At 34.2% G+C, this 23,160-nt stretch overlaps 1 protein-coding gene across 1 annotated transcript in view; it reads right to left on the reverse strand.

The window, feature by feature from the left end:
• The window catches only part of PTPRQ (protein tyrosine phosphatase receptor type Q), a 99,093-nt gene that overhangs the window by 55,324 nt on the left and 20,609 nt on the right, over nucleotides 1-23,160 (reverse strand). Inside the window, exons 13-22 of the mRNA XM_063309335.1 lie at nucleotides 20,457-20,564; nucleotides 18,995-19,276; nucleotides 17,949-18,131; nucleotides 16,846-16,947; nucleotides 14,102-14,222; nucleotides 11,765-11,922; nucleotides 10,966-11,111; nucleotides 9,960-10,128; nucleotides 9,295-9,588; nucleotides 4,669-4,944 (exon numbers count right to left, since the gene is read on the reverse strand). Coding sequence (XP_063165405.1) covers nucleotides 4,669-4,944; nucleotides 9,295-9,588; nucleotides 9,960-10,128; nucleotides 10,966-11,111; nucleotides 11,765-11,922; nucleotides 14,102-14,222; nucleotides 16,846-16,947; nucleotides 17,949-18,131; nucleotides 18,995-19,276; nucleotides 20,457-20,564 — 1,839 coding nt within the window. The remainder of the gene's footprint in view (nucleotides 1-4,668; nucleotides 4,945-9,294; nucleotides 9,589-9,959; nucleotides 10,129-10,965; nucleotides 11,112-11,764; nucleotides 11,923-14,101; nucleotides 14,223-16,845; nucleotides 16,948-17,948; nucleotides 18,132-18,994; nucleotides 19,277-20,456; nucleotides 20,565-23,160) is intronic.

The raw sequence follows: 23,160 nt of genomic DNA on the forward strand, positions 1-23,160 counted from the left end.
ATCATATTAGTAGAACCATAATGGATCCTGCTAGGCAGAAATTACAGCCACAGTGACTGGGAGCATTGGATATTCTAGTCAAATATATCTAGAGGCCCAGATAGAGAAAAGTTGAGCTATCCTGACAATTATAACTGATTCCAATTGCTAGCTGCTGCTTCTGAAGTGCCAAAGATGCAATTCAAAGGCATTCCCCACTTGCATTATTTTGATTTCCATTCTGAAAATCTGAGCACCAGATTTGCCCCAACAGAAGTTTCTGTTAGGCCCCCTGCTAGAAAACTTCTAACTACATGACACATGCAAGGAAGCTTTCCAGGCACATCAGAAGTGCATCTAAATGTAAATACTCACCTTCCATACCTTAAAACGAAAGCATAAACTCTCAACTATTCCTTGCCAATATTGTTGACGGGTCTTCCACAACCTACCCTCTTCCAGTTGGGATATAGAATTACGTAGCTGTCATTGCAGCCACTGCAGTTCAGTATACTGTAGGTTTGGTTAGTTAGCTCACAGCTACAGCTAAAACCATAAAAAAAAGCCCAATGGTCCTCTGGATTTCCTTGGTCTAGTTGGAGAGCTCCCTCCCATGCCATACAAAGGTTTCAGGGAGATGTGCTTGCAAGAAGAAACCACAGCTTTCCCCTCCTGAACCAGGAGGACAAGATGGTCAAAGAAAGAAGTCCACCTAGGACAGGAGGCTCCTTTTATCCTCAGAGTCCCAATAATTCAGAGTAGCCCCCTGATTGGCCCTGCATCCCTTCCTTTAATGGAGACTCAAATAAGATACCAAGGAAATAAGTTGGTTTACCTTGTTCTGCTGTTATCAAACATACTGCAGGACAATTTAAGAACAGATTTGCAAGAACAAGACTGAACCAGCTGGATAACACTCCAGGCTGACTTGATTGCAAGATTTCTTTCTCTGAGATTGCATAATTCCTTCTCAAAAGGCATTGAGTTTATGGGAATGGTAGATTGAGGGGAATAGCATGCAGTTCTGTCCTGCCAACTACGTCAGGCATTGGTCTCTACCACTAAGGCTTTGGCAAAATCTAAATGATAGGCAATAAGTTGAGAGATAAAAGCATGTTTCAGAAGGCGGAAGGCCTGTAAAGCATTTCTAATTCACTAGGACATTATATAAGACCAAAGCAAATCCAGAAAATATTGCTCATTCTTCATGCACTGTGGAGGTTGCTAGGAAAAAAACTGCCTCTATGTTGTCCATTTAGTTGCCCATGACTGAGATGAGATGCCTCTAGTGATGGACTCATGATGGAATCATCAAACTTACATTTCTATAACTTAGTTAATGGGTGATAAACCACAGTTGCTATTCCTCCTGTGCATGCTCCTATATTTTCAAGGGATACTATGCAAAACAGAGATTTGTTGGAGCAGTAGCTTTTTTATTCAGTGAAGAAAAATATGTTTGCCTGTTCTGAATGGAAATCTTCAGTCTTTCCTTAAACATATAAGAAGCTTTAGGCCAGGAAGGTACTTCATGGTATGGAATCGTATGTACAGAAGCTGGCTTTCTATTAGTGCCATGTCAGCACCTGATAAGGAAACATAGCCTTGAGGCAGCTCATTCTGTTGCCTTCATTTTTCCATGTTAGTGCTGGCCATAAACTAGAAGAGTGGTTTACAATCTGTCCTGTTTTCTAGCAAGGAGTGAAATAGCCCATGTATCTCTAGATAAGTGGCAGAAAGCAAAGCAATGATTGCTTATAGATGCATATCTTTAGCTATTCACAGTGAAAGTCCTCAGGATTTGGGGGGGGGGGCTGCCTTCAAGTCCGTGTTGACTCCTGGTGACTGCCTGGACAAGTCCCTGCAGTTTTCTTGGCAAGATTTCAGAAGTGTTTTGCCATTGCCTGATTCCTAGGGCTGAGAAATAATGACTAGCCCAAGGTCACTCAGCTGGCTTTGTGCCTAAGGTGGGACTAGAACTCATGGCCTCCTGGTTTCTAGCCTGGTACCTTAACCAGTACACCAGACTCGCTCTCTCAGGATTATTATGGCACTATTTAAATCCAAGAGACATATTAAATGATGTGGTCATAGAAAAGTACAGGGATCCAGTACCCAATTCAGAAACAGAGATAAGAATGGCAGTTACAAGCAACACTAAGAGTTGGCTTATATCTGCCAAACTGGATGTTTCCCTTAGGGTTTCTGATTAATTAGATGAGGCAATCCTGCCTCTGCCAGCACTTATTTTCAATCACTCATTGCATCCTAAACCCTTGAACTTAACAGCCTTTGTTCTTGAAGAACAGGATGGGGCCAGATTCTAGCAAGTCTTCATCTCCAACTGTTTATGCTCTAGAAACATTTGTCTCTGTCTCTCCAGATTCCTCAGCCTCCTGCAAGTCTTGTTTCTGCAAAGGTGTTAGCTCCTCTTCTTCCTCAACAGTGGATACTATCCTGACAATGTCTAAACAGTAATGAGGAATTGTAAGATTTAATACACGTTATTGCTAAAGAAAAGTAGTTCTACAGAAAAGAAAATCACTTAGCTAAACCATAAAATCAAAGTAATTTTTAAACATAGCTTTAAAAAAAAATAATTGTTATGACACACCTATCTGACTGGAAGGTCACACAAGATTATATTCAAGACAACAGAAAAATTATGACCTGCTTTCTCCAACAAAATACAAAAACATATACACAACTATAATCCATCGTTAAATGCAATTACCCAACTAAAATTAACATTAAAAAAATCAAAAAAATCCATCCTGGCAATCATACTAAATATGCCATGCAACATTAGAAAAAGAATGTAATTTCTACAGATAGAAAGACAACCTAACCTCTTTGGGCAGAACATTCCCCAACAATTAGCTAATATATGCAAGAGAGTTGCCTCTGATCTTAAAGGAGGAACAGATTTCAGAGTAGATATTCCTACAGATAGCCTATCAAGTCATTTTAGCTTCAAAGAAATGACCAGCATATCCTTGTATTGTATTCAGACTTGTGATGGCAACCAATGTAACTGATATAATAAAGGGATCACATAATCCCAACATTTTCTCCAAAGCCAGATTTTTACAATAAAGCTGTACAAAAGCTGAAGCTGTCATGGGCAATCCACACTTAGCATATGTTATAGAATATAACTAATATATGCAGACCATAGCCAAAGAAAAGCCACAGTCAACATCTGAGCATATTATCTATATAAAGCACTCATATTAAGTACTCCCAATCTATAAAGTCCTGTCTTTTAAGGGAACAATAGTCCTATATAGAATAGGTTGACACTCTATTCTCTGGATCAGCAAGCCACCTAACAAATAGCATCTCTCGATTTTCCTTACTTTCTGTTATTTACTCAATCTGATCATTATTGACTCCAAAGATTGTTCAGAATTTCCTGAAAAGTAATTATTATTACCAAAGTATAATGCCAGCAAAATATACTGTAAATGCAGACAAGTATTTGTAGGAATATTAAAAGAGAAGCTACAGTATGTAGCTTGATCCATAATATCTTGCCTAGGGGAAGAACTGGAAATATGTATGAATCCCTTCTCTATTAAATATATCTATATAAAAAGTAGGATATTGTATATTTTTCAGAAGCATAGGAAATATTAATAATACTATAGGAATAGAAATAACTATTTATGTTTAGCAATGTTTAGCATTATAGGAAATTCTCACTGTTCACTATCATATTATCCAATGATATTTTCTTACATGATTTTTAAGCAAATGAGTATAGAAGCCATAACACTACAAACTAGGCTTTTTATTTGTCTGTTTTAGAAATGTTCCTGGGAATATCCTAATAATAGATAGTAAAACCGAACTGCAAAATGGCATCAAAACAGTAGCTCAAGAAGCTAATGTAACTATGGGAATAGTTGCAATTGCATTAGCAAAGTATAGCTGCATGAATCCAGTCCCTGTGCTGCTTTCTCTAGACTAATTCTCTTAAGGACAAACCAATAAACCCTTGCACAGAGACTTTCAGTGTAACAGTCCCATGGTTTGTGTAATCTCAGGGTCTTGCTCATTTTCATTTTCTAAAAACAATTTCTCTCTTTTCCAATTTATGATATAGTAAACTTTTCAGGAAGAATCTACAGAAGATCCCACATGAATGGATGGAAAAATTTAATGTAGGTTTGTTGTTGTTTATTCCTTCAGTTGCTTCCAACTCTTCATGACTTCATGGTAGCTCAATTTAAAAACATTAGCTGAAAGCTAGGAAACATCTAGATAAGGCTGTTTCTTGCTGACAGCAAATTTTTCACACTGTGTTGCAGCTGATCTGCAAAATTGCTCTGAAGTGATATTGTAGTTAAAGAGAATAAAAGTGCAGAAAAATCAAGGTGAAAATCCCTACTTATCTTACTGGACCACCATCTCTCAGCCTAAAGATTCCAGGGTAAATATAGCATTTCGCATATGTCCCCTTAACTTATCAGAAAAAAAGGATGTAAATATTTCTGATGGCATTATTACCTGCTGGATGATTTCATAACAGCCATGCATAGTACCAAGCTTCAGATTCCAGTTATTCCAAATAAGTCTAGTTCAATTAATGATGAATAAGATACTAATACCATGACCAAGGTATCATCTTGAAGTCTTACAAACATTGGTTTCATTGATTATTCTGCAATCTTACAAATTACTCACCTGATTCATCTGTGGAGAACATAAGTGTAGCATATGGACCAGGTCCTTTTGCAGTTCTGGCAGATGCAAAAAAGCTATATAGGGTAAATGGCAAAAGTTCTTCTAAAATAATTGAATTATTGGAGGTAGTGAAAGAAACATTTTTTTCTGGCCCTTGCAGCTTTAAGTCATAGCTTCTTATAATGCCATTTGGCCTATATGGAGGATCCCAAGATAACATCACTGAGGTAGATGAAAGGTTTTTGTAAGTTTTCAAGATAGGTGCAGAGTCTGGAACTGTGTCAATTAATCAGGGAAGAAACATAAAATGGAAGAAGCAAACATTAACCTGAATTATATAGCAAGCGTCAGTATATATGTGTATATATTCATTTTATTTAATAATCCTAGTGCAAAATTACAAAGCAGCTTAAAGTAACAATTTGCCATTTTTTCTTAACAATTTATAAAAGCTGTTTAAAATAACAATATGTGTACACACACACACACATGATAACATTACAATTTTTTTTAAAAATCAGCTTTTCAGTACAACAGAGCTGAACAATTCAGGAACATTGAAGGTAGTATCAGAAAGACTAAGATCTGAAACTGCATGTTATGTAAATTGTTGTCTGGTGCTATATACATTTAATCTGAAGTAAGCTCTACTGTTTTCTATCATTCATTCATTCAGTGTCTATCCCATCCTTTGTCTTGGAAAAGCAAGGTTCACTCCTTCTTCCAATTGTTTCCCCACAATAACTCTGTGAAATAGGTTGGGTTATAAAATAGTGACTGGTCTAAGGTCTAAGGAGATATAATTTTGACTCTTATTTATAATGATAAATCTACATATTGGAATAATATGTAGTCTTATTTTTTTCCATTTGGAGTGTTTGGAATAATAGGATATTTATTTATGATGTTTATATACTACCATAAGTCTCCCAGCTGTTTACAAATAACATCACATTGGACTTCCGGTGGAGGAAAAATGGTGGAGTTTCCAGTCCTACCAAATTCTGAGGTTAAGACTGACAACGCAGTGTTTGTTTGGTGGCTCAGGCAGGTCCTTAGAGCCACAAAATATTCTCCAGAGGAAGGAGAATTCAAGGAAATATTCTCTGTGTCCTCTGGACAGCTGCTCCTTGCTGGAGGATCCCAAAACAGTGTTCCAGCAACCGAACAGTGAGTAATCAGCTGAGAGGCAGGACTGCCATCTCTTCCAAGCCACATTGAAGCTGAAAAACAGACATTAATTCTGACCACCCCACTTCTAAAATCACCTTTCTGCTTTTGAATTATTGAATTTAAAGAGGCTTTCTCCAGTAAAGAAATATTGATTCTCTTGATTGAACTTTCATTATTTTGGGGGTTTCTTTTTGGTATGCTTTAACTGCTTTACAGGATTAAAGTTTGAGCAAGGAAGCTGAAAGCTGAACCGCTTTAGTAATTTTTTTAAGGGAATGAATGTTATGAGTTTCTTTCTTTCTTTCTTTCTTTTATTTGGTTAAGTAAAAGATTTTGTTGGATTTGGGACTGGTCTTTTTTTAGTCACTGTAGGAAAGTATCTGCTGCAGTTGTTTTTTCAAGCTGGGATTGGTTACATTCTTTAAATACTGAAAAACAAAGACCTTCAATTTCAACTTGTGGCTTTTGTTGGCAATTCAGGTTGTTGTGCAAGGAGCAAGTCACAGAGGAGCCAGGTATCCATGGTAACAAATCATTTTCTTTAGTGTTTGGCAGAGTCAGAAGGTCAGGCTTAATTGTCCTCAGGTTGGGGTGTGGAAAAAGATGACCAAATAAGGAAAGCTGCTGCATGCTTGGGGAAACTTGCCTGGACTTGCCACCAAAGGTTTCAGTTTCTGTTTCTGTTCAGCCCAGCTCAACAGCCTCTTTTGCTCAGCACTTGTGTGAGCCCGTAAATATGCCTTTTTGTATTTAAGGACTTTGCCTATCCAGGGCTCTGGATAAGGAAACTGTTTATGTTCTATGCTTTGTTTAAATACACTTATTTTTGTAGAAATGCCTGGTGTCTTCTTTCTGATCTCTCAGGCCAAATGCTTTCCAGCACTCTGCACAAACTCCAACAGCTTTGTAACTGGATAATTTGTAATTGGAAACTTTCTCCACTCTTCAACTACTTTCCATTACTGGATTTACTTTCCTTTACAAATACTATTGTTGGTCACTAGAGGGAGCCAAAGTATTAAGTTTTAAAGTATTGATGGTTTAAATCAATATATTAAAAAAGGGAAATAGAAATCATGGCCACTAGAAGAGTACAAAGATGAGCTCCTGGTGAATTTGAGGGACTAAAGAGCATGTTTGAGGAGTCCACTACTAAATGTACACACCGTCTATTGTCCAATCTTTTGAGGTTCTTGAGAAAGAGATGGATACAAGATTTACTGATTTTGAAAAAAGACTGGAGCAGAAGTTAGAGAAAACAGAAGGAGATGTGAAAGAAGTAACTAGCAGAGTTGATGTATTGGAAAGTGAAAGGGAGAAAGAGCTTGACAGAATTGCATTGCTTGAATTAAGGGATAAAGAATTTTGCTTAAGGCTCAGAGGGATTCCTGAAGCCAAGGAGGAGAGTCTTAAAGATAAGATTTCACAAGCTCTGGAAGCTTTAATTGAATGGGAGGATGACAAAATTATGGAAGAAATAGAAAAAGTATTTCATATCAACTCAAGGTATGCAACTATAAATAACAAGCCAAGAGATGTTCTGGTTCAGTTTACTAGAAGGAAAACAAGAGAATTGGTCCTACAATGTCATTTTGATTCCATACTTAACATTGACAAAGTAGATATAATTGTACTGAAAGAAAGTCCTGTGAGAATTTTAAGAAAGAGAAAAGAATATACTTTTTTAACTGATGTTCTGAAAAAGAATGGGATTCCTTTCCTTTGCGAAAAATTGGAAGGGGTATATTTTACTTTCCACCAACAAAGGTTTAGATTAACTTCAATCTCTAAAGCCAAAGATTTTCTTGCCAGACATGGAACTAAGTTGGAGAAAGATGCAACTGAAAAGGCTGCATATGGAACTAAACAAGTGGATTCCACAATACAAGATGAAGAGATAGGTGCTACATCCAAAGTCTTTGGTGGATTGCTCACATAAAAATGACCTTGAATTGTCTTACATGGAATATAAATGGGGCAAATGCCTACCAAAAAAGAAGATTTTTTTTTCATTATTTGAAAAAATTGAAACATGATGTGATATGTCTATAAGAAACTCATATAAAGAAAAAAGATACAAAATATTTGATAAATACAAATTTGGGACAAGAATTTATTTCAGCAGGTTTGAAGAAAATTAATGGCCTTATATTATATGTTAAACCACATTTGAAACCATGTTTATTATTAGCTGATGAGCATGGTAGATACGTAGCAATTGAAGTGGAACTTTATGGACTTAAATCTATTATTGTGGGAGTATATGTACCAACTGAAGATAAAAGTAAACTTTTTAGGCAACTTTTGAATGAATTGTCATCTTTTTCATATCAAAGTTGGTGTTTAATGGGGGACTGGAATGGAGTTATTTCTCCAATAATTGACAGAACATCAGAGAAACAAAATTAAACAAGGGAACTTACCAAAATCCATTTACCAAATTCCCTTACCAAAACAAGGGAACTTACCAAAATACCAAATTGTCCATCAGATCTTTGATCTGATGGACAATTTGGTATTGGTGGACTCTTGGAGAGTACTTTAGCCTTGAATAATTTGATGGCTGCTGGTATATGGTTGTTACCATGCTGATGTAAGTAAATAATAATTGCAAAATATGCTCTTAAAAGAATGTCCTGTGCTTGACTGATCTGGCAAGTAGATGTTTGAAAGTGGATGCCTAGCTACTTAAAGGTTGTGATATTAATTAATTGCAAGAATTTTGGAAGAAAGTGTTGGAATACCCATATATAGAAATCAATGGTTAAGAGTCTTAAAAATAGTATGTTTCATATATTAAGATGAGATTGATTAAATAACAATTGTTATTGGACATCTCAGAATTTTTTTCTAAAGGTGGTCTGTCAGCTTCATGATGCTTGAAAATTATGGGAAGGACAGTTATGTATATGACCTAGACTTGCCTCCAGTCATCCTGTTTTGATCTAATATCCATCAGTTTGTTATTATAGTTTTGGGAAGATAGATAGATAGATAGATAGATAGATAGATAGATAGATAGATAGATAGATAGATAGGTAGGTAGGTAGGTAGGTAGGTAGGTAGGTAGGTAGGTAGGTAGGTAGGTAGATAGATAGATAGATAGATAGATAGATAGATAGATAGATAGATAGATAGATAGATAGATAGATTTGAATTACATACCAACCTGCTGGAATGTATCATTCCACCATATGACCTTTTGGCTAGATCAAGTAAAGTATGGATTTATTAAGCATGAGAAAGAACAAAAAGGATTTTTGTCTATAAATTCAATTCAATTTTAAAAAAATAAAAAACCAATACACATGGAAATACTGTATCAGAAAAAAAAAGTTGAGCTAAGGCATGTCATAGGCTACACAAACATGATCTAAGTTATACAAGCTGTATACATAGAGCTTATGTCTGAATAAATCTATATTTAGGAACAAAACAATATAGATAACATACCATCTTCTTCAGTTCTGATGTGTAAACTTAAAGTGTACATTTCAGATGGTCCTCTTTCAGTTGCTGGGGTAATGTTTAGATGATAACTTGTATATTTTTCCAGCTTATTAAAAATTATATTTGTATCATATAGAACAAGTGACCAAATCTCATGATTTCTTTCAGTATCCTTCATTGCCAATGAAACATTATAGAAGACAAGTCCATTGGGCTGGCTTGGTGGGATCCAGCTTACATTTACTACAGTGGAAGAAATGTTCTGATAGGCCAGCTGATCAACAGGTCCATCAGGTACTATAGGTATTTAAAAAAAGAAACATGTTATCTGTATGTACAATGTATGCAGTTGATGAAAAGTATTATACAAAAAAGTAAGTCCATGTTATTCATGGGACTTTCACATAATGCGTTTAGGATAAATGTCACTGAAACATTGTTTAAAAAATTACTATTTATATACATTATATTTAATCCCTCACAGTTAATGCATAGTGGCAAAACTTAATAAAAGTTATACTGTATAATTCTGGTGATCAGATGGCTTAGATCACATTGAACTTCAATAGATATTAAAGTTTTAGGTTCCCTTCCCACATAAGGCCTTACAGATGAGTCTGTAAAAAATTAAATAGAGTTTCTACAAATAATATAAACTTTTTACATACTATCTTGGTCTGTGTAGAGTTGCATTATTTCACTGGTTTGGTTGCCATTCCCAAGAGCTGTGCTTGCAGTTAACCAAAGTGTATAGTGGCTCCATTTTGCTAAATCATTTAATTCTATAGATAAAGTTGTATTATCAGCACTGCTGTCAATTGTGGAACTGGTAAAATTCTAAAAATAAAATATTAAGAAAAGTTATTAAATTAAGATTTCTCTATAACCTATGTTCTCTCCTATGATTATGTGATATAAATGAATATTATGTATTACAAACATTTATGGTACATTAAAAAAAAATCAAATTATCATAGCACAAAGAGAAGATTAACTTCTAGATGCAAGATGAGGAGGAGGAGGAGGAGAACGACTAGACAACCAGTCATGTGGATGTTGGTAAGGAAGAAATAATTATATTCACTTCATCTGACACCAATTAATTCACTTTTTTTCTTTTTTCTTTTCTTTTTTTTGCATAGCTTCAATAATTTGACTTGCATGCATTCTCCATCTGAGAGTGGAGAGAGCCTGATCTCAGTCATGCAAGCTTTGTACACTTTCAGCTTCAAACAGAACGTTAAATGAGGATTGCAATTATTCCTTATTTATTTTTGTTTTCTGTATATATATTATTCTTGATTAAAAATATGCCACAGATGGTTAACAATACAATAAAATAATAACTAATAACCAAACTAATAAATCTAAGTATATCCATGCATCAGAGAACACTTTTTATAAGCTTGTGCAGAAGCCAGAAAAAAACAGGCTGCAATAACGAATAGCAGCAAGATGCTACACTCAGGCAAGTTCCAAGCACATCTTCTGAATCATCCTCAGAGCATGCATCGCCCAAACTTTCTGTGTTCAGGCACATAAAACTCTCACTCTAGCACTTTCTTTCACTTACTACTAATGCTCAGAGCCATCTGGGGATGAAATATAGGTTAAAAAATTACAGATTTTAACACTTTCAAATATTTTCAGAGAAAATAAAAAAAGTGGATATACCTGTACATAAGTGTCAGAATCATTTTTGTAGAAAACTGAATAAAACTGTATGATACCATTGGGTTTTTGAGGAGGATCCCAGAATATTCTTACTGATGAAGAAGTTAGATTTTTATACCACATGTTTTTAGGTGGATCACCTGGAGCTGAAAAATGTAAACATTTACTAACTATACAAAACAGGTTTTTTTTTCCTACCCAGAAAATGTATCAGGAGGGGATTTCATGGCTAAAACCCTCCCTTTCTGCTGATCCTTAATGGAACCCAGGCTTTGCATCTGGTGATACAAAGAGCTGCTACTATAATGATACGTGTCCTGATACTCTTTGCTTTCTATAGTGTTTTGTCATTTGGAAAGGAGCACAATAATGCATCATTAAACATTGTTTGTTGATCAGATCAAGCCAGCATTACTGGGATGTGGTACAATTGACAGACAATTCTGGTAAAAATTAATGAAAATAAACTGTTCAATAATTTATCATTTATTTATTCATTTACTGAGACATATGCTAATATGCAAGACCTAGCACAATAGCTGTTTGCTTCTGGAACTGCATCTCCAACATCCCCCCTAAAGCTTTTGACTTCCACAAACACATTAAGCTCAATCCCTGATTATCAAAGGTATCCTTTCCTTTATGTATTTTTATACAGAAATACACTGTTTTAGCTGAGGTGAAATGTTTATCTTTATAGTATTTATTATATAATTATCCTACTTTTAAATCAGTACTAAGACCTTTCTCAATAGTGTATCAAATTATTTATTTCATTAAGGTAATTGTATATGTTTACCTCCTTCAGAAGTTTTGAAGCTTGTTGTATTACTTTTTATATTTCCATCACCAAATCTGGTACTTGCCGTTACATAAACACTGTATTTCTTGTTATATTCTAAATCTGTTATTTCTAGTGATGGCTCAGATACATTGATACTTCTTGACATAATATTCCTAAGCAAACACATTAAAGAGAATTAAAGAGCTGATTAACAAAATCAGAACTAAATATTTCTAAGGCTCGATGTGTTACTGATGTGAGCTCAACTTTAGAGTTTCTATTTAGCACCACTGTGTTCCTGGTTAGTTCTTGGTTCCACATGTACTAAGAATTGGTTATCTTTCAAGCACTAAAGGCATTCAGACATATTTGAATCCTACTGGGTTAAAAAAAAAAATTCTTGCCCTCACAAGAAACAGTTTTTTTGTAGCAATTCTTATTTAAACATTTCTGATAATACTTTTTTTTAAAAAAATACTTAAAAACATATTTGTACTCTTAATCACAAATAAGAAAGAATATTACAACATTTTTGAGATGTTCTAAAACAACCAAAACACTTGCTATGTTAACTGTTATGCCCTGATCCCTCACAGTATTCCAAAGGCATCTGGGTATTAGGCAAACTCAAGTGAAACCAACAATATATTTATTTATATAAACAACATTTATGTATTTATTCATTTATTTATTCAAATTATTATAGCCTCCCATCCAATTGTGACTCTGGGGAGCTTATAACATTCAAAAACAAACAACAGCCAAGGAGCCAAACCAGTCTAAACAAATAATACCCATATTTGTTGGTTAGAACCATCATAGGCTGTAACTAACACTACAATCTTCATACCTGGGAAATTTGGCCAATATACAAGATATCTTGAATGGAGAATTGGAGTATCCTCTTCAAATTTTAATGAATGTCTAGTATATCTCATATTATTTCAATACTCAGTTCAACAAAACATTCTTTGGGGCATTTATTGGACACTTCAAATAATATTTTTAAAAGGTTGCCTGTCATCCTTTCTATACTGGAGACTAGTGTAATAAATTTGAAGGACCTTTAGTGCAGACTTTATGGTCATGTCTTTTGGTAACTCCCTATTGGTTAGATATTATTACTATGGTGAACCAGGTTCTTGGAAGGAAATTAAGAGTTAAAGACGTTCATGGAACCTTTCAATCTATGAAGAACTTTGGATATATCAAGCTTGCACTATTGTGAAAAAGGTGATCACATAGTCCTGGAATGGCATTTGTATACCAGACTATAAAAGTTGACCATGGGAATTTTGAAAATTCAGTGTTTTGAAATTTGATTAGCTTAGTATTTTTATTATTTTTTAAAGTTTTCTTCACTATTCCCTATTTAAGGAAAAGGCAACTTTTTTATTAGTTGCCTTTGTGGTAATGAGATTTTTTAGTTTCTTTAGTTTTTTTCAGTTTTTTCTCTATATTATGTCAGTCTATGGTTAGTATATGTTGATGTAATACTGTTTCTTGTCTCTTTTAGAAGCTCTCTGCAATTCTTCGTTAAGAATTTATAATTCTTTCTTTCTTCAGAATTCTTTTCTGAGACCTTTGTTTTTCTTGAGCAGCTGAGATGACCTTCATGCCTTGGGTGATCCTGCTGGGATTTTATAAACTTGGTGTACATTCCCAGCATTATTTGCTCATCTGTTCCAGAGACACCCTACCACCACCACAATGAGGCAGCATAGTAACATATTCTCATGGGAGGTTAGCAGGACTGGTGGTCATGCATGTGCTTAGCATAACAGTTAGTTTGAATTCTGAGATTGGAACTCTTCTTAGAGAGAAACATGAAGGAGTGGTAAAGATTCTCATGCTACTAGTTCAGCATCTCAACAATGCATAGCTGTTTAGTATGCATAACATCATAGCAGCATTGTATATGAACCATGGACCGGGTCATGGACATGAACTAATTGCACCTACCAAATACTGCAATTTGCTCAGTTACTTTCCATCTTCACACTATTAAGTAGCAGTGAGTTGGTCATCTGCTACTGGCTCATGAAGCATGTATGAGAGTATCCACTCTATTCAGTAGCATTCAAGTAGCAGTAGCAGTAGGTGGTAATCTGCTAGAAAACTACTAAAAGCTGTATTTAGTTTAGCAGCATCTTGGTTCTGAAATGATGATTCCAAAAATACTAGAAGCATTGATTTCTAAAAACATGGGTTGTCTATATTTAAGCTCAGTTAAAGATAAATTATTTTAAATTATTTGCTAATATTCATGTATGTGGAATAAAATTTGAATAAAAAGATTAATGGAAAATATCTTTTCAGGAGATGAAATCTTAGTATTTAGGAAAATCTTACCAAACATAAACTGTATAATAGAGGATAATTCCATTTGGCTCCAGTGGTGGTTGCCATGACAATAACACAATGGCATCAGATAACTGTTTTACTGTGAGCAATCTCGGAGGGGAACTAGGAGCTGCAAAGTAAGTATACAATATATTGTTAACTAATTATTGCTTCAGCAGTTATTAGAAACAATCTTAAAACTTGACTGTTTGCAATATTAGAGCTACAGTCATTATATTTGTATTTTTTTTAAAAAATGGGAATAAGAAAGAATAATTTTGCATGGTGGCACAAACCATCTGTTTCTTTGATTTTGAAAAGAAATAATATTTTATGAGAAAATAGAGCAACAGGAGTATTACAATGATTCACCTTCAGCCCAGGTATATTATTATAATTTGTTTCCTTGTAAGAAAATATGAATTTTATAGGTACAAATCAATATAAAACATATAATAATTTCCCCTGAGAAGTAAAGGGTGAAAACCAATAAGCATTACAATGGCAGATGATAAAAATGCACCATTTTAATTTATACACTCCATTCTCAATGTGTTAGTGCATATGTGTACATATACAGCTTGAAGCAATCCACCATAAGATGAAGGCTTCTTTACTGAAGGTTATGGACTGTAATCTACTATGCTGGTCTAGGGCACAGTGGTAGATATTTTCCAACTTCCCAGTCTAGGGCTGAGAGAGAACCTTTGGCCCAAAGTCATCCATCAGACTTCCTTGCCTAAGAGAGTACTAATACCCCATCATGCAAAAACAAGCACAGCAAGACAGCTTATAGCTTACACTAAGCTTACTATGCAGTAAGAAAGTACAGCAATACATATAAAATGTATAGCTATATTAAAATATATTATATTCAGTGGTAGAAAAATAGTCTGTATGCATTAAGTCTCAAGTATATTAACCTGTTATATGATAGGCCATGTAGAATACTCATGAACTGAAATAAGATTAAACAGTTGATCCTAACCTGAACATATGTGTTTCTGCTAAATAATTACAAGCTGCAACCATCCACAGAAACGGATTCCCTTTCTAACCACACATCAATATGTCAGTTTGGAGGGAGCAGAAGTAATCTGGATACACAACATTTTCAACAGGACAAGTAGCATACCCCTCCTTTTGAAAGCTATGGATTGAAGGATTAAGGAATATTATAATAATACAATTACCAAAAAGGTGATCTTATCATCTGAATAAATTCAGTTGTCTATTGTTATTATTGAATAGTACAGTTGTATTTTCTTATTTTCTTACAGTAAAATATATTATAAAATTTTTATTCAGAACTTCTATTTTAAATTAGAATGTGTATTAGTTTAGTGTTATTCTGTGCTTTTTAAATAATCTAATTGTAAGATTAATTATAATTTAAATAATTGTAATTTAATGGATTCTTTGAATGAAAAAGTAACATAAATCTTCACAAAAAAGTGAATTCAAACATAAGGTGTAATGTTATAACATCTAGAAAAATTATGTTTCTAAATATAGGATTAAATCAAATAGTCCCCCTTTTCTTATATTGATTAAAAGAAGCCAGTCAGAGGAGTATATTTCTTTCTCAATGTTTCTGCTACCCCTTTCTCACCGCCTTTTCCTTTGAGTTCCTGAAAGAGAGTCCAAATAGGCTGAGCTCCACATACAGCCCAAGGGCTATAAATTCCCAAACCAAGTCTAACCCTAGAAACCAAATTAGTCCAAAACAAATGAGTAAACCAATGAGCTGCATTAAAAAAGGAAGGATAATCCAAGCATAGTCAGAAACATTTATTTATTGATTTGTCTTGTATGTGTCATTTTACTTTTATGTGTCCTGTTATGATATGTATTCATTATATGAGATAAACAAGTGTTGATAATAATGATCTGTGCAGTTCTATAAAATACCTGCTGGAGCTTAAATTCCAGATGAAAACAGTAAAAATCCCCTCAGTTAGACTCAGTTGATCAAAGTTATTATAAACTATAGAATATTTTAATTTTATTAGTACTTTAATTACTAGGATAAGTAAAAAATGTTATCAGGATCCATAATAATTGGATTAAATATTCATCAGGTATATTTTTATTAATAATAATAAACATAGCCATTTGCCTCCAGTGACAGATGATCAGATGTTTTATTATTTTCTTGATAAATATAGGCATTTCATCATTCCATGCCAGTTTAATTTAAATCACATAAATTATCATCATATTGCTAAAGCAGGTCGTCACTTTAGTTAGGCATGAAATGAGATCATGAGCTCAGCTATGAAGAAATCTGTAACAGTCAGAACAGTGTGTACTTCCAAGAGAATACTTTGAGGGGTTTTTGCTTGCATAGCACTGCCTCTTAAATTTTGGCTACAAGTAGATCTTGTTGTTTGGAAAGTATTTGAATTCTCTGGGCTTGTGCCTTACAAAAATTCTCCTTCTAAGGAACTGATGATTGTAAGCTCCTTTTTCCATATATCTATTGAACTATTCAATTTCAATTTTCTATCATTTTGAAGCAGAAAAAAAAACCCTATTCTATAATGTGGCATTATTCCAACCATTCCAGGTCTCAGCCTGCCCAAAGAAACATTGAGTGAAGCCCCATGCTCAAAAATGTTCTCCGCCCCTAAATACCAGCTGCCATTTTGAGATTCCCTAACAAATGGGAATAGAGTAGCTAATATTCTTCTACAACATGCTTCCACTCCAGCTTAACCAACTGGTATGAAACACAACACAATAGTCCTTACCATCTTCCTCAGTTATTATATCCAGTGGTGCACTCCGAGCTCCTTCACCTTTTACAGTGCTTGAAGATATTTCAGCCAGATATTTTGTATATTTTTTTAAGCCTAAATAAAGAATATACATGTTGTGTGTGTACTGTACATATATATGATTTTCATTGACACATGTATGTTTGTGTGTGGGATGCTCTTTAAGTTATTTTGATAATTTCATACGAATCAAAGCAGAGAAAAGATTTGAATTATAAAAACTCATTGAAAACACAATATACAGAGTCTAGTTTATAGAACAGTGCATGGAAATCACATTATTGACCCAAAGAAATATGGCTAAGTGTTTGAATGGTGTTTAAGTGTTAGTTTTAGTAATATTAGTAATATTTCAGAATAGTTTAATATTTAAAATAATAATATTAATACTTAGTGCTCTAAAGTTTATATCTTCACACACACCCAAGTTTGTTTTTATATTTGTATACATGTATATATACACATATATAGAAGTTCTATAAACTAAGTTTTATGAACTTTGCTCAATAGAATTGTTAAATTGTAAATTGTGGCTGGCACCAATATCCTAGCAGTTTTCAGAGATGTCCTTTTTAAGATATACAAATAAACAGAGTAAAAATTCTACAAAGCAAAGAATAGTTAAAGCATTTGACATATATATTTTTATATATCAAATATGCTAATACATGAGACAAATACCTTCTTCATTTGTACTACACATTTATAAGTCACAGCTATGGCTAACTTAACTCTGCTAAGCTTTCAAGATGATCACACAATTATATGAAACCCTGTAATTAAATATGGCAGTAATTTAATTTATAGTAAATAGTAATTAAATTCGGCACATAAAATACTAGCAATGCAGCACTGACCATACGAGCACATTTGCTTAATTTTAGAGAAGCTAAACAACAGAAAACATTGTACATAAATACTTTGAATTATTCACCTATATATGTTTAATACACAGTATATAATTCTGTTTGTTAATTTAGTCTGATATTGAAAAACAAATACACAATATCTGGTACAAATTATCCATAACAGTTAAATTACTGTCATGTAAAAGAGTAGACCAAAATAGTTATTACCTGCAATAATTAGTGACAGATGTGTTGTGTTGATGACTCTTACTTCAGTTCTATTAATCTCTGTGAGATATATAGTATATGTCTTTATAATTCCATTGGGGACAGATGGAGGAAGGAATGATACCTCTATTGCTGAAGAAGACATCTTCCTGTAAGTTATATTTTCTGGTGGAAAGTCAGGTACTGAAATGAAAGAATTCCGAGAAAAATATTACATCCAAAAATATTAAATAATTTTATGCAGAAGTACTACATACAAAAAATACTAAAGATGTAATGATAATAATTGACACTCAAAATCATAGCCCCTTTCACCAAATGCTATTATTTTTCATAAGAAATTAAATACAAAGCAATAACATATATTAATAATATATACAGTAGGTCTGAAGTCTATGAGCCAAAGGTAGCAATGAACCATCAAAGATTTGGTCTGCGTTTAAGAAATAAAAACAGAAATGCATCTTTCCTCAGTTCTGAGATATTTTCTTTAATTTCAAATGCAGTTGACTTACATTCTATATCTTGTATATAATCCCAACCCTACCCCCAACCCTGGGTAGCTCATGGGGAACTATATATACATTTTAATGTACAATCAGGAAGTTTTTATTTAGGAATTCCATTTCTCTGTTATGGCCTCTATTCTTCCAATTTGTCTTGTAATTCATTTGAGCTTTGGCTGCATCTTTCTAAATGTAAAACTAAGGATAAAAATGGGATTATATGTATGTTATAACTGGAAAACTTCTTAATAATACCAATATTGTAAAACAACTAAGAACAAAGAATATCATGCACTGAACTTCTTTGATATTCTGATATATGCCACCTGATGCAATCAAAACATTAATTGATAGGGATTCACCTGCCATCATCAAGCAAGTAGTCAGCTATGGCCATCAGATATTTTGAGAAGTGCTTCATGGCATCATATGTCACATGCAAATCTAGATGTGTGTAATTTGTATCCTACTTATGTTTTCAATACAATATTTAAAATTGAATCCATAGGAACAAAAGAATATTCTAGTATTTTTACTCACCTGTTTCAGCTGTTCTTACATATAATGGGGCAGATGACTGATTCCCATGACCAAGGCGGGTGAATGCTCTTATCAAAATGTTATACAAAGTGAATGGTTTCAATTCATTTAAAGTAAAATGCGTTGTTGTAGTATTTTTAATTATTAAAATACTGCCATTATCAGACATGATTTCATAATGAGTTATGATCCCATTAGGCATTTCAGGTGGTAACCATCTTAAGTTTACTTCTGAGGCAGTCACTTCTAATGCCTCAACATTCTGAGGTGGTGAACTGGGTTCTTTCATTCAGAAAACATAAAAAAAGTGATTGAGGGTTAGGGTTCATTCATTTATCAGTGTTTTATAATACAGAATTTGCCAATTACAGTTTTGTTCTTTCCATATTTATAATACATAGACCAAGACTAGGTAATGTTTGGGGAATTAAAGGCAGATTAGTTGAGGCCCTTGAGGGGCCAGATGAGGGCCCAGATGAGGCCCTTGAGGACAAATTTGTCAATGGGCACTTGAGCAAATGCATAAGAACTTCTGGACATGCAAATACACAACCTTTAAACAACCTTTTCCACAAGTATATGGAAGTATACCCAGCCTCTGCATATGCACCTACATACACATTTTTCTCAAACACACTAATACACATACATACTCATACACACACAAATGCACATACAGATCTTGCTCCTACATACAACTGAGCCCTATACGTTCTGTACATCACATTCCCTCCTACCTTGTCTCATGTAAAATACCCTAGTTTTTACCATCACTGGCAACAAAATGCAGTAATTTTGAACTGTTTTGATGAGTGGAAATTGTAAGCCATAATTCATAATAGCTAAAAATAGCCAAAACTGGGTGATTTAGCTTCCTTCTCTTCCTCATTGTCTATTTCCTCCACTTACTTCATCACCATAAAGTCCTTCAACTCACTGCTCATGCTGAAACTTCCTCTACTAGCACATTTGCCTTCAGTGGTAACTTTCCCCCTGTTGTCTCTCAGATAAAGCTGTGCTATTCAGGTGGTTTGTCTTCAGCTATATTTACAAATTAAAATTACAAATTAAAATTCCCTAACTTAATGGCAGCAACTAACTGGTCCAGTCTGAAGCTAGTTTAATATATTTTAAGACGGTAATAGTATTTAGTGCTGTCTCTTATCTTAGTAGGAGAAGAAGAGTTTTGAGGGATGTAGCACGTGTACAATAACTTTAAGAATTAGAAATTGCTTACAATATTGAAAACCACATTTTTAAAATTGTCCTATTAGGCCTCAATTGGTCATGCTAAAGGAGAGGTTGGAGTATGTCCAGAAAAAAAATGACCAGATTTATGTCAAAAAACAGACATGGTTTTTATCATTTGTACACCTTTGTTGCTTACTGGGCATTCTAGATAAATCAATCACATTTAATCAAACCCAAAGTTATAAAAACAACATGAAAACAATATGCTTACCATCTTCAAGTGTTCTTACAAAAATATCATTGTCTTCAGAGAGTGCACTTTCTCCAGCAGTTGTGGAAGCTGTTACCCTCATTTTATAATCTGTGTATTTTTTTAAATCTAAAATAAAGAGGAAACAAACTCTACAAATCAAGTTTACTGTGCATTCTTTTGGGTATTTTTACATATTTCTTGTTCACTTTAATAGATAATGAGGAGAAATTGCTTTTAAAGTATTTTTCTAATGTATTACAAATATAAAGTCTTCAGAAAAATTATTACATATTATATGAAAGTGATTTTTGGAGAAACACTTAACATGTGATCCTGATCCATAAAACTGCCTTTAAAATGCTTTCTTAATTTTACATTGAAGGTTTAGCTTTAATTTTAAATGGTCCAAAATAAAAACTCGTATTGGCTATTTCGGTATGCAGTATTCAGTATTTTGGTGTTTTGTCCTTTTCCTTTTCCTTTTTTTTTTTTTTTTGTTTCTTATCTGATCAACGTTTTGAAAGACATATATATTTTTGTATCAGCTTGCTATAATAATTTTGGAAAGGGGCACTGAGAAACCTGAACTAATACCTACTTATGAATGGAAAATATGAGTGCCTTAAATCCTGGTCATTATCCATTATGATTTTCTTAGCAATTATTGTGAGAATCTTGAAACAGCCATAATGGCTTTGTTAAATGCAGGGAAAACCTTTCATGTGGTGCAAATTAAGTTTTGGAACCAGATAATTAAAAATGGATTTTTATTAAACTTTATTTCATGGTTAAATGGTTATATTTACTATTCTAGTTCTTCTGCTCATGCTATTTATTTGTTTGTATTATTTAATTATTTGTTGTTTATTCGTTCAGTCGCTTCCGACTCTTCGTGACTTCATGGGCCAGCCCACGCCAGAGCTTCCTGTCACCAGAGCTTCCTATTTAATTAATAGTACAGGCTTATTTTACCTGTAATTAACTTGTACTGTATTCAGTTTGATGTTAGAAACTTTTGTATATCTAATATGACAATCTAGTGATATTTGTGGTATTCAGGTGGCAGGAATCAAACATAAGCCTTGTTATAGGCTGATGATATTGTGGACCTTTTTCATTATCAAAGATCTTTGCCTAGATTTCTAGTGTCAGTTCAGCAATATGAGTACAGTAAGTTGAAATCAATTAAATATTTTGCCAATTGGTAATATATTGAAATATGTACTAAATGGGGGTTGTGTTTTGTTCAGATTACACTCCAAGTATTTTTGGATCTATTGGACTTCTCAATAGATGTTTTTTAAATGTTGGTTATTTTCCTTATGTTTAATGTGTAATACATTCATTTTTATTCAGTAGATTTATATAGCCATCCATCTCATATAAGTGACTCTGGGCAGCTAACACGATAAAAACATCAATATAATAACAGGATGAAATAAATAAAACACATTAAAAAAACCCAAAAGAATTTTAAAAGTTACCAAGGATCAACTAATCAACAACAAATACGTTAAATGCATAGGCTCAACATCCTGACCCCCATGCCTGAGTGAAAAATCAGGTCTTAAGAACACTAGAAAAGGCCATCAGGACCGGGATTAATCTAATCTTGGGACGAATGGTATTAGAATATAGGTGGTGCTACAGTTGAGTCCAGATGAGACTCTTTAATCAATAGGACTAAGAGCATGCCCCTTCTGATGGGATGGGTAGAGACAATTAGAGAGAGAAGGCCCCTCAAATAACCTGGCCCCATGCCATGAAGGGCTTTATAAGTGACAGTCCAGATCTTGAATTGCACCCAGAAGCATACTGGGAGCCAGTGCAGGGCTCAAAAAAAATGCCTAACATGGGTATACTGAAGCACACCCATAATTGCTGGCACTATTGCATTCTGGACCAATTGTAGTTTTCATATGCCTTTCAAAGGGTTATGTACAATGCATTGCAATATTCCACTTGACACATGACCAAAGTATGAGTGACTGTGAAAAGTGGTACCTGATCCAGGAAAGGGCTTAATTGTTACATAACACAGAGTTGTGCAAAAGCCCTCCTGGCCATGGCTACCACCTGCTCTTTGAACAGAAGTCATGAGTCCAAGAGGACCCCCAAATTTCACTCTGGTTCTGGCTTGGGCAGTACAATCCCATCCAGATCTAAAGATGGAAAATCCCCAGTTCTAGGAGGTCCTAAAGTCTAGAACCAGTCAGCCTTGTTCAGGTTGAGCTGAAGCCTGTTCGCCCCTATCCAGAGCCCTGCAGTCTTCAGATACCAAGACAGAACCAGGGCCAAGGTGTACAACTAGGTATCATTAGTACACAGATGGTACCTCATTCCATCCATTGAATGATCTCACCCGGCAGTTTCATGTAGATGTTAAAAAAGAATGGGTAGAGTATTAAGACCTGAGAAACCCGATAACACAGGGGACATGGACTTGACCTCTTCTCCCCTCCTTCCATCAACACTGACTGGAACCACTCCTGGAGGAAGGAGGAGAACCAATCTGAAGGTACACTAGTACAAAAACTTTGATCATTTCCACTGATAGCTCCTTGTTGGTTCATATTCTTACTGTGTTGAAGTATGGTTCAGCGATGTTAATGTGCTATTAAATCATATTACACATGTCTGGAATTTATCTGTTTAATACTAACTTTGGCTATGTCAAGATTTACACTACCAGATGCTAAAAGTTGGCTCCACAAAAATTGTC

The sequence above is a fragment of the Candoia aspera genome, chromosome 7 (assembly GCF_035149785.1).
Source record: "Candoia aspera isolate rCanAsp1 chromosome 7, rCanAsp1.hap2, whole genome shotgun sequence".
In the NCBI taxonomy this organism is placed as follows: Eukaryota; Metazoa; Chordata; class Lepidosauria; order Squamata; family Boidae; genus Candoia; species Candoia aspera.